At 32.5% G+C, this 12,467-nt stretch overlaps 6 protein-coding genes across 6 annotated transcripts; 3 read left to right on the forward strand and 3 right to left on the reverse strand.

Annotated features, from left to right (window-relative positions):
• Window positions 1-524: 524 nt before the first annotated feature.
• Window positions 525-3,069, forward strand: DFA_01170 (uncharacterized protein; the record flags this gene model as incomplete). Its single annotated transcript, XM_004359082.1, has 5 exons — window positions 525-710; window positions 780-1,322; window positions 1,401-2,194; window positions 2,261-2,681; window positions 2,764-3,069. The coding sequence occupies 5 exons, from the start codon at window positions 525-527 to the stop codon at window positions 3,067-3,069; spliced, it is 2,250 nt and encodes a 749-aa protein (XP_004359139.1).
• Window positions 3,070-3,181: 112 nt separating this feature from the next.
• DFA_01171 (putative HD phosphohydrolase family protein) lies at window positions 3,182-3,853 on the forward strand (the record flags this gene model as incomplete). Its single annotated transcript, XM_004359083.1, has 1 exon — window positions 3,182-3,853. One exon carries the CDS (start codon window positions 3,182-3,184, stop codon window positions 3,851-3,853), a length of 672 nt encoding a protein of 223 aa, XP_004359140.1.
• A 138-nt stretch (window positions 3,854-3,991) lies between these two features.
• racL (Rho GTPase) lies at window positions 3,992-6,297 on the reverse strand (the record flags this gene model as incomplete). The annotated part of the gene is made up of 6 exons (XM_004359084.1): window positions 3,992-4,578; window positions 4,650-4,705; window positions 4,794-4,858; window positions 5,184-5,217; window positions 6,112-6,223; window positions 6,282-6,297. 6 exons carry the CDS (start codon window positions 6,295-6,297, stop codon window positions 3,992-3,994), a joined length of 870 nt encoding a protein of 289 aa, XP_004359141.1.
• Window positions 6,298-6,514: 217 nt separating this feature from the next.
• Window positions 6,515-7,767, reverse strand: DFA_01173 (uncharacterized protein; the record flags this gene model as incomplete). The annotated part of the gene is made up of 2 exons (XM_004359085.1): window positions 6,515-7,464; window positions 7,740-7,767. The coding sequence occupies 2 exons, from the start codon at window positions 7,765-7,767 to the stop codon at window positions 6,515-6,517; spliced, it is 978 nt and encodes a 325-aa protein (XP_004359142.1).
• A 111-nt stretch (window positions 7,768-7,878) lies between these two features.
• Window positions 7,879-10,569, forward strand: DFA_01174 (oligopeptidase B; the record flags this gene model as incomplete). Its single annotated transcript, XM_004359086.1, has 4 exons — window positions 7,879-8,526; window positions 8,591-8,950; window positions 9,029-9,702; window positions 9,783-10,569. The coding sequence occupies 4 exons, from the start codon at window positions 7,879-7,881 to the stop codon at window positions 10,567-10,569; spliced, it is 2,469 nt and encodes an 822-aa protein (XP_004359143.1).
• A 262-nt stretch (window positions 10,570-10,831) lies between these two features.
• On the reverse strand, window positions 10,832-11,926 carry ppt3 (palmitoyl-protein thioesterase 3; the record flags this gene model as incomplete). Its single annotated transcript, XM_004359087.1, has 2 exons — window positions 10,832-11,618; window positions 11,847-11,926. The coding sequence occupies 2 exons, from the start codon at window positions 11,924-11,926 to the stop codon at window positions 10,832-10,834; spliced, it is 867 nt and encodes a 288-aa protein (XP_004359144.1).
• Window positions 11,927-12,467: the final 541 nt, after the last annotated feature.

Raw genomic sequence — 12,467 nt, forward strand, 5'->3', positions numbered from 1 at the left:
TCTTTTAGTATTGAGGATTCTTGCTTTGGCGTCAACCAAGCAATGGTGGTCCTCTTTCATCTTACAATAGCCAGTTTTTTCAATAGAGAGGATTACTACCAAGTAATACTTTATATCTACTATCTATCTATCAATCTATCGTTTATGAGTAGTGGTTGGTCACATGTCACACATGTTAAATATTCAAAAGTGTGTCGGTCGGTTCTCAATAGAGCCTTCATTTTGTTGAGACAATGAGCATTGGTATTGGATTACTTGTCATGTGCACATAATCTCCTTCTGTTAATATGTACTTAATACTTCTGTTCATTTAAACTGCACCAGAGTACTTGAAACAAACAAATTTAAAGTGAACTGGAACCTCAGGAGTACTATGGGTAGAATAGCAAGATGGACGCGACCAACCATCATCAATCTCTATTGTTAATAGTTACTACTACTATTACTACTACTATTACTATTACTACTATATAGATAGATACAACTAGAAAAGATTAATCATGTTTAGAAAATATAATAATAAAATGATGATGGTGGTGATCATCATCTTTACTTTTTTTATTATTCTTCATAATAACATTGTAGAACCAACCTTTATAGGATCAAGTACAATAAAGAAATGTATTAGAGATGGTACTACAACAGAGACATCTGCTAATCTAGATTGCTCAGAGAAACTATTCGTATCATTGACACTAAATAATAATCAAGTATGTATCTATCTATCAGCTGAACTATCAACTTTTACTTTTACTAACTTTTTATTTACCTACATGTAGTTGGAAACAGAACAAATACAAGCAGTTGTTTATGAAGATGGTACTAGTGGAAATCTGTCATATCCTATAGAGGTGTCATTTTCAAAGTCACAGGTATTTATTCAACATCCTGTGATCTATGAGACAACTGTGAGTAACAAGCCGTACGAAACTGTCATTTACAAACGAGATGATATCATCTTGACAGAGTGTGAAGATAAACCTACTCAGAGTACCTGTGGATACGCCGTCGTCAATGGTAGTGCTGTGCGAGATAGTCAGGGGTTCTGCTGCACCTGCATCTTTTCAGATTACTTTACACAGGATCACAACTCACGTGCTAACCTCAAGTGTACGCTGTTGAATGACCAGTCGTCATCTGCACATTGTCTGGGATTTGACAAGGTCTTGTACAACGTGTATGCTATCCAACCGGGGACTATACTATACCAAATCAACGCGACCATCAAGTACTTGGACCCAGAATTCAACTTTACCCGTTCCATCCCATTGGTAGTGTCTCCAGTCTCGCCAACCGCCGTCGACGCTAAAAAGAACATGATTGTACGTATTATTGGTAGTTTTGACACGGACACCCAGTTGCCTACATTCGAGTCGAAGAACTTGGTCATGGTCAACAAGCTCATCTCTGACCCAACCAACCCACGTACCAAAATGTCGCCTATCCAGTCATCATTGATACTCGACCGTCGACTATTTGGTGATGAGTGTGACAAGATTGGTGTATCCTATTCCAAGTTTCAGAATCAACCCAATCGATGTGGTGCCCAGTTTGGAACATGTCTCAACAATCAGATTGACGACTACTTTAAGGAGGATACCGACAAGATGTCCAAAGGACTCAAAGGCAACTATATCTTGTCCAACTTTGGTAGTCAGATGTTTGCCAGTCTCGACTCTTCCTCGTCGCAAGCCAACCGATTCATCAAGATTCAAATTGACCAAATCCACCAAACTCAAATATCACTCGAACTCAAAGCCGATCAACTCCGAGTCATCATGAATACAAGTCCTGGAAAGATTATCGAGGCCTATGTCAAGACCTTTGAAGCAATGTCAAATAATGGTGTTTTAGTTGCTTCCATCAAGAATACAGGTGTCATTGTAGCAGAGTATGATGTACAAGTTAAAAACTGTTCCCAAGAGATCAATCCCATCCCAGCACAAAGAAGTTCAATTGCTGGAGGTCAATACAAAACACTTCAATTTGATATCACCACTCAATCAGAGTTAAAGGATACCTACTATTGTTATGTTGATCTACTCAATGGTAATGCCGAGTTACTCGATAGTAAATTAGTCTATTTCAACGTATCAGAAACAGTCATTAAAAATCCTCAAGGTACAGGTACAAGAGATGGTGATAATTTAAATATTGGTTTTGAATTAACTTGTGATGATTATTGTCCTGATTTGTATGTAAAACAAACAAACAAAAAAAAATATAATTATATGATTATTAATATTTATTTTTATTTTAGTTTCCAATTACTTTGTTTTGTTTCACAACCAAAATGTACATCAAGATTAATTATTACAATTGCAGTTTTGATATTGGTAGTTATCATTGTTATTGCATTTATTAAATCACCTGCTCTAAGAAAAATGTTTTGTTGTTGTTGTGGATGTATTGGTGGTAAAAAGGGTGGATCCTCTTCAAAAGAATCCAAACAATTATCAAAATATCTTGAATCCCAAAAAGAACAAGAAATTCAATCTTTAATTAATTCAACTCAACAACAATCACAATTAAATCAACAAAATCAACAAAACCAACAAAATATTAATACAGATAATAATAATAATAATAACGATAATAATAATAGTTTAGATAATGCAATCAAAAATGGAATCAAATTATTTTTAAATTTAGAATTATCAAATGATACTTTTAATGATTTTGTATGTATAGTAATTGTGGTCTGTTATATATATATATACACCATTTTAATTAATTATTCTTTTTTTTATTTAATTTTTATAGGGATTATTAAGTGAAAGTGATAATGATAAACATTTTATTTGTTTTAGTGGATCAATTGTAAAAAAGAATTCATCTTATACATTTACACCAAATCCAATGACACAAACATTATTCCAAAACCAAGATAATCGTAAACAATTCTTGAATCCACCAGAACCACTAAGAAAGGAATTGTTATCAACCAATCTAACCAAATCACAAGCCATTAAAATGGTAACTGCAAATGCACCCAAACCAAATTATATTTGGATTAATAAGGTTAAACCTTCCACCATCAACAACAACAAACATCAACAATTAAAATAAATTAAATTAAATTTGTCCAAATTCCCAAATAAATAGCGTCATTTTTATAAAAAACTTTCAAATTCAAAACAAACAAACAAACCAAACAAATATTTGATTATTGTAACAATCAATGAATACACTAAAAAGTAAATGGATAATATTATCAAAAAGATTAAATCTTGAAGATACTATATCAAACAAATGGTATACTGTATTGGAACAATATTATAAACCAACGTTTTCAAGATCCTATCACAATGCAAATCATATCGATGAATTATTAGGATTCTTTGATCAATATCAAGATAGATTAAAGACACCTGATGCATGTCTAATGGCAATTTGGTTTCACGATGTTATCTATGATGCTACCAAATCAGACAATGAAGATAAAAGTGTTGAAATGTTTAAAGAGTTTGCTCTAGAAACAAAGCTCGAGTCAAAGATGTCTGATTTGGTCTCAGAGATGATAGATGCAACAAAACATCATACAAAGGTTCAGAGTGGTATCAATATAGATCAAGACTACTTTTTAGACTTTGATCTATCTGTTCTTGGAAGAGCACCAAAAGAATATACGGAGTACTCTTATAATATAAGAAGAGAGTATATTCACGTACCAGAAGATCAATATAGAAGTGGTAGAATTGCAGTACTAAAAAGATTCATATCAAGTGGAAGATATATGTATAAAACAAAAGAATTCCAAGATCGTTTCACAGACAATGCAATTAATAATTTAAATCAAGAAATTGATAGATTATCACAACCTTTAATTCCTTTATTACCAGAATCAACATAAACAATAACAACAATAACAACAACAATATAAAACATATGTATAAATTAAAACCTATTATTTTCTTATGATTATTTGTTTTATTTTTAAAAAATCCTATTATTATTATTAATTATTATTATTATTCCTTTCTATTTTAAATTATAACAAAATACAATTAGAAGGAGATGTATGGTGGGAACTTGATGAGTTTGAATTGGAAGAAGAAGAAATTGAAGTTATAGTAGTTTTTGATGAAGCAGTATTTACAGAATGATTTTGTGATGATGATGATGATGAAGATGATGAAATATGTTGTAGTTGATTATTTTTAGAAGTAGAGGATCTTTTTTTCTTTTTTCTACTACTACCATTCTTTTCCATTTGTGAATCAATGTATACGCGTATGGCTTCTTCAAATACTTGTTTGACGCCTTTCATTGTTTGAACGCTACATTCAGCAAATGAAGCAGCTCCTATTTTCTTTTTCATCATTAGTCCTTCCTCGTAGGTGATTGGTTGTTGTTGTTTCTGTGCCAAGACGTCGAGTGTCTGTTGATCCGATCTCAAATCAATTTGTGTTCCCACCAATACAATTGGTGTTTTGGTGGTGTTGTAATGGTTGATCTCTTGCAACCATTTATCACATACATTACTGTAAGATGGTGGATTCACCACTGAAAAACATATTAAATATACATCTGTATTTGAGTATCCCAATGGTCTAAGTCTATCAAAATCCTCTTGTCCTAGAGTATAAATAATTAAATATTAATTTTCAATTCCATCAAATCCATCATATATATTTTTAAAAATTTACCAGCAGTATCCCAAAGTCCTAAATTAAATGCTTTTCCTTGATACATTTGATGGGCACTAAAGTTGTCAAATACTGTTGGTCTTGAAGTTATATAGGTTATATTAGTTTAAGTATATATCAATTTATAAGAACAAATATACATACTGATAGTCTCTTGGAAAACCTCCAGATGCATAACTAATCAATAATGATGTTTTTCCAATTGCACCCTATTTAAATAAATAATAATGTCAATACTATACTATATTGCACTATGAATGGGTTTTGTTTATCATACTTACATCCCCAACTATTACTACTTTAATATGGTGCATTATTTATATGTATTTTTTTCTATTGATGCAATGACGCTTGATGATGATCAATGATCAACTTTAATTTCAACAATAGTTGATTGCTGATTATTTAATTAATTCCTTATTGAACTAACTTGTCTGTCTGTCTCTGTCTGTCTGTCTATAGTGATTTATAAAATATCCTAAACAAGAATAAATTATGATAATTTAAAATTATTGCACGTACAAAAAAACAAACAAATAAACCAAAAAAACACAAACTACTACTACTACTAAAAATGATATAATTATGGTAATGGGTTGAAGGAATGAATTACAATAAAGATTATCGATGATGATGATACCGATACTGTATTGATTTCGATGATGATGAATTATTGATAATTAAACAATTTTGATTATTATTTATAACAATGAAAAAATAATTTTAGATAGTTATTTGATTATGTTTACTAGATTCCTCCCTACTTGTATTCCTTCTTCTTCTTCTTCTTCTTCTATTCTATTCTCTCTCTTTTATATCTCTTTTGTTATTCATAAATTAACTAAAATTCACTCACTATACCAGTTTTATATTGCTGTTGGTAGTAATTGTTTTTGTTGTTGTTGTTGTTGCTTGCTTCTATTGTTGTGGTGGTGATGATGGTGGGGTTAAGTGGATATACACCCACCCTTCACTAATTAATTATGATGAATCACCCTCCACCCACAATTACAAATACACTTTTTTACCTATGCTCCTTCCATTGTATCACCACTCACCACTCCTCCTCCTCCTCTTATTCAACATTCCAATCCTTTTTTTTTAACACACAGGGTTATACAGGAGGAGGTGTATGTATGTATATTATTCACATCTTGATTGCAATGATGGTGAGTGGTGTAGGTAAGGAGTGTTAACTATGAAAGGAAAGGAAAGTTGTCGATTCAATTCAATTATTGGTTGGTGTCTACATCAGTAAAGGTAAAAATACTTAATCAAGAGGTACCCTTGCAAAGTAAGTAAAAGTGGTTGATCTACCATTTGAACTTTTATTTTGAAATGAGGGAAATTGAGAAGGAAAAAATCCAAAGTTAATATATATTTTAATTTTAAAATTACTTGTTTAAACTTGATACCTACAGGTCACACTAAACCTGGGCCTATGTTCCGCTCATATTTTTACTGGCTTCGCCTTGTTGAATAACACCGGCTATCTTGTCTACCAATGTTCAAGACATCAGCTGGTAAACGACGATAGGGCCAAGGGCGATAGCCACTGGTTAATGATAATATCCCTAGCAAAAGAATATTTTTTGCCACGCTCGTATCTCTATTGAAGAATTTATGGCATACCGGGCAGTATAGCCATTTCCATTGAGTAATAAACGGAACATCGCGACAAAGAGATCGGATCTGAGTTGCTCAAGAGACTTTGCATAACCATAGTCGTGGCACGAATCAGAGTTGTACAATTTTTAGACTTGATCCCATGCTCACCGGTGAAAATTATATTTTTGGCATTCTCTATCAGAAATACTATTATCATTGTTGATTAGATTGATTGATTGAATTATTTGATTGATTATTTATTCATATTCGTTGTCAATGCTGCTGGTTGGTTGGTTGGTTGGTTGAGTATTCAATACAAGATAATAAGATAAATCTTTATAATCCAATGAAAAAGAGTACTCTATTTGTAAAGGTAATCCAGTTGGTAGTGTAATGATACATTGTATGGTTGGATTCTTTAATTGGATTGGATTGGAACTTGATGCAATATAATAGGTAGAGTTTGGTTCGACAAGTGTCGTAGGTTGAATTCGAAGTTCAAGTGTAGTTTCTGTTGAAAATGTTAGGAATCCAACCCCCATCAATGGAACACCGGTATTTGGAGATGATGACAGTTGGTCAAGTGAGAGGATAACAGAACAATCACCATCAAATATAGTGTCACCTTGAATCGAAATGGATTGGTTGATTGTTACAATTGAATTGTTTGCTAAAAGTGATCCTAAAACAGATACATTGTCAAGATTCAAGACACCAGACGAAACTATAATATCACCATCCAAAGTAGCTGCAGTAATAGATACATTGGAATTGGGTTGAGCCAAAAGTTTGGAAGTTGCAAATATACTACCGATATTAATATCCAATGCACTTGTTTCCATAATCGATGTGTTTCCACCAGTCATTATATTTCCATTGGATCCCATAGTCTTGACAGTTACATATTGCAATATATCAAAATTTCCTGTTATCTTTATATCTTCAAATACTTGAAATTCGATTGGGTTAACATCATTGGTATCGAGATACAATCCACCAACCATTATAACATCTTTGACAAATATGATTTGTGGACCAATAAAAAAAGGAGAGTTGGAGAAATCAATCACTGCAATGTCGTTTGGACCATTTGGGACTGTCTCTCCAATCCACGCCAATGGATTATTAAAATCACATCCTTGTGTGCAATCGATTCCAGGTGCAAATCGTATTACCTTTTGTTGTATTACATTTAAACTATTGCATCCTATAAGTGATAATAATAATATAGAATAGAAAGATAATATTTGATATATATTTATAATCTTCATGATTTTTTTGAAACAAATCAAATTAAAAGATAACAAACAAATGTGACACATCATCATTTAAATGGATCATTTCAAATATCTGATTCGATTTGTTTTGTCTCATAAATATCTAAATGATCTAAAGAACCTTCTTATTCTTATTCTTCTTATTCTTTTTTGTATCTAGATATATGTATGTTTGGGAACACCACCATGTGAAACACCTTGAAACCAAAGATCATTAAAATTAATCTATGCATTCTAAGTTGTTCTTTTGGGAAAAAACAAATTAAATGAAGGTCAAAGAGTCGAGTGTTTGGTCATTTCATCTTGAAAGGATTGGTATTTCGTTTCATATCTCGATGATGATGATGTCATCATCTACAACAACAGTGGCGACGACCGTGTATCATCACCATCTTCGTAGTCATCACTACATCAATAGAATCGTTAAAAGAACATTCAATGACATTGTATCATCAACAAGTGCTGCTGTATCATCGACACATTTGATATCACCACCAATTATATCATCTCTGATTGATAAGAAAGAATTCTATGTAACCTATAGTCACGTCACTCGATCTCCTCCTCCTCCTCCTCCACCACCTCCTCTTGAAGAATCGAGTGGATCATTTACAACAACTGTACTTTCAAAACTTGGTTTAAACAAGAAAAAACAACCTATTATACCATTCTCTTTACATGCACCTCCAATACATCACAAAGAGACAATAGAGTTTGATAAACATGGTTTTAAATGGAAAGATGATTATCTATGGATGAATAATCCAATAGAGGCAGATGAACGAGTACAAGAATCGATACAACAAGAAAACGATTATGCAGACCTCTATGGTAAATCTGTCATCAAACATTTACAATCACAAATCAAACGTGAAAAGATGGATACAATCATCAATCTATCAAAACAAAAAGAAGAAGATGTAGAAGGTTATCAATACATTTCAAACAAAGATTCTTATTTTAGAAAAAGATTAATTGATGGTCAATGTCATGTATGTAACTACTATAGTAGAGAAAGTAATCAATTACTAATATCTCTTTCCTTCTCTCTTTTAGGAATTATTTAAAAATGGAAAAGAAATGTTTGAATATTTAAAAATAACAGATTTGGTATCATTTAAATTTGCAGAGGATCAGAAACATTTTATGTATGGTGCAGATGTTGGTGAAGAGACTTATCATTGTTTTATTAAAGTACTCCAAGAAAATAATACTAGTATAACATTGGATCACATACCAAACGTTGTCAGTATAGAGTGGGGAAAGAATAATGAAGTCTATTATACTGTTCCAGATCATCTCAAACGTCCTCATAAACTTTATAAAAGAATACTTGGTAGTAATCAACCAGATGAATTAATATTAGATGAACCAAATGATTCTTATTTTCTTGATTTGGTTAAATCAAAAGATGGTGTATGTACAAGTAAAAAACAAAACCAAAAACAAATCAATCATAATGATCACTAATGTCTATTTTTCTATTTTTTAAAGAAATATATATTCTTTTGTTCAAATAGTAAAACTTCATCATGTGTATATTCTCTAAGATTAGATGATCCTGATCAAAGACCAAAAGTGTGTATAAAGAGAAAGGAAAATTTGGAGTATTATGTAGAACATAATGGTGATTCATTTATTATATTTGCAAATATAGATAAAAAGGATCTTTCTATATTTGTTGCAAAGGATACATTGGAGAATGGTTCAATTGAGGATTTGGAACCACTTGTACCTACAGATGACAATATAAATATAAGAGATGTCGATGTATTTGATAACAAGTTGGTGCTTTGTGAATTACACAACTCGTCACCAAGAATTCGAATTATATCAAAGAATGTACAAACTGGTAGATTCGATGCTGCATTATCAAAGAGTATCGATTTCCCAAAAACTTCAACACTTGCATTGGGTATCAATCAAGGTTTCAGTAGAAAAACAATACGTGCCTATTGTTGTGAACCGCTAATCCCTTCAAGTGCCTATGATATCGATATTTACACTTATGATACCACAGTTCATACACCTCCATCTATTCATGGACCATTGGCATTATTACCTTCAGATTATACATGTCAAAAGGTGTTTGTTCAATCAAAACATGATCCATCAATTCAAATACCATTATCAATTATTCATCATCGTGATATTAAATTAAATTCTTTGTATGAAACATAAAAAAAAACCAAATATTATAATATTATATTATAGTCTAACTCTTCTTCTTTTTATTTTATTACTTTAGGAATCCAACATTAATTAAAGGATATGGAGCATATGGTACAATACTTGATACAGGATACGATGAATCAGATTTACCATTATTAAAAAGAGGATGGGTGATTGCAATGGCACATGTTCGTGGTGGAGGAGAGATGGGAAGAAATTGGTATGTCTCTGGAAAAAAGGAAATGAAAAAGAATAGTATTTTGGATTTTGTAGATTGTGCAGAATATCTTTGTTCTAGTGGATATACAAGTAATAACAAGTTGGTAGCACATGGTAGTAGTGCAGGTGGTGTATTAATGGGTAATATGGCACTTTCCTATGGCCATCTATTTAATGCCATTGTAGCAAAAGTACCATTTGTCGATATCCTAACAACCATGATGGATGAAAGTCTTCCACTTACCATTCACGAGTATGGTGAATGGGGTAATCCATCAACCGACAAACAAACTTTCAATACTATTTTATCATATGATCCATATTTTCTTATTGACAAGAAGAATAAGAATATTCAACTACCAAATATTCTTGTAACAGCATCTTTATCAGATATTAGAGTACCATTTTGGCAACCAATGAGATGGGTAGCAAAATTAAGAGAATCACTTTTACTCCAAAATAATAATGCAGAACAAAGAAACCCAAATATGGACTGCTATAGCAGTAGTAAACAATCAAAACAACCAATAATATTATTAAAAATAGAAGATTGTGGACATTTTGGACCAAAAGGACATGAAGATCATATGGATGCAATGTCATTTGAAACAGCATTTATGATTAAATCTGTAAGTGACAAATAAATACAATTAATCTTACGAATATTGTTTTGAGAAAAAAAGAAGCCTATAATATTTTTTAATTTATAAATTGTTTTGTTTGTAATAATTAATGATTGTTTGATATTTAATTTTAATTAATACCAACAAATAATTTTCATCTGTTGTTCGGACAGGACCAGATAAAAATAAATACTTCTATATTATTTAATTATTGATTATATTATTACAAAGATGTTGTTGGATTGTTTGACCCAGTGAAAAGATATATATCACTGTTGTTTGTTTAGTTTTGCAACCATGGAAGAGTGTAAAGGGTAAAGTAGTTCTTGCAAGCGTTACCATTGTAGTCACCGTGCTTACAGTCGGTAGAGTAGAAATGGAGACGACCAGCTTCATCGAGGGCACGGAGACCAATGAAATCTTGGAGATAGAGTTGGGATTCTTGCAATGGGACGATGGTGGATTGGGTGTTGTTGGCATAGAAACCAAACCATCCAGATTCCTTTGGAACGATGGTCTTGTCAACAGTGCTGTAAGAGAGGACAAAAGCATTCAAACTAGAGAGGTTGTCAGCATAAGTTTGGTTCTTTTGGTCACGTTCGTTGTTAATATCGGCCAAGAAAGCGGAACGAGAGAGATACTTTTCGAGGTGATATGGATCCTTCCAGTATTGAGCAGAGGAGATGTGGTGTTGAGCCCATTTTTCATATGGGACAGATCCCAAGATTCTATCCAACCATTTGATATTGATAAAGGGGGTTCCGAATTGACCCATTTGGGGGCCAGCCCACGATACGTAGTTGTGGACTGGTGGGTTGTTGACACGTTGAATGTAACCTCTGGTGACAAGACTGCCTTGGGAGAAACCAATAGCATTGAAACCGTTGGCCAATTGTGGATCAGAAGTGACAACCTTGGTGTATGCTTCGACTTGTTCGTCCATGGTCATAAAAATAGAGTCCAACTTTCCATTACCAATTTCAACATTGACTACATAGATTCCTGGTAAAGCTTGTTGAATCCATTCCTTTACAAGGTTCATGTCTTTTGCTCCAGAGTTAACTCCATGCCTAAGGGAAAAATGAAAAATAAAATGGTGAGATTCATGAAAAAATATCCAGCATTACAAAAAATTCTCGAGAGTTTCGTCTTGATCATATGATTGATTGTGTGATAGATAGATATTTCTTTTAACGATTCTCTTTCTTTCTTTTTGTGTGGTATATCTATCCATTATATCTATATAGATGATCCAAAGACTACTACTATGTGTGTTCTCTCTAAATTATTATCCTTACATTAAAACAACTGGTTTATATTGAGCTGCAACGGCAGCAATAACCATAGCGATTATTAAAAGAATATTGGTAAATCTCATTTCCTTTCTTTTTTGTATATATCTATATTATTCTCTATCTCTTTTATATATATATTAAAAATGATCAAATAAAACAACTGAAGCCTGCTAAATACAAATTTGTTTTTGGGGGGATGAACAACAAGGAAAATTCAAACACAACCTTAAAAGGAGGTGTAAATCTCAACACGTAGTGCCCGCAAACGGCTGGATAAAATTATTAAATAAAAAAAAATGTTTTACCCTCTCGCTTTTCCACCCTTGCCCCAAATCAGCGATTTTTTCACGTGATCAGAATCTTCCCCAACTGTTTGCGCCCTCCACTGGACAAGGGGCACCCCTACCCAGGTAGTAGGGGCTATTTTAGTTTTTTTTAAAAACAAGTTTCGAAAATTCGATTGTCGCTTCTTTTGGTGACAAAAATTCGTTGTGATCAAAACTTTTCGATGGAGTATTAAATCTATATTGATTTTAATTTTTTGGGTTCCGTGGTTCCCGAACAAAAGATTTTTGAGCGCGCCAACCTTACAACTGATCGGTGGGGCTGAGCCCTCTGTCTATG

The sequence above is a fragment of the Cavenderia fasciculata genome, assembly GCF_000203815.1.
Source record: "Cavenderia fasciculata unplaced genomic scaffold Scf_Dfasci-F-a-25c12.r2-5, whole genome shotgun sequence".
NCBI classification, from domain to species: Eukaryota; Evosea; class Eumycetozoa; order Acytosteliales; family Cavenderiaceae; genus Cavenderia; species Cavenderia fasciculata.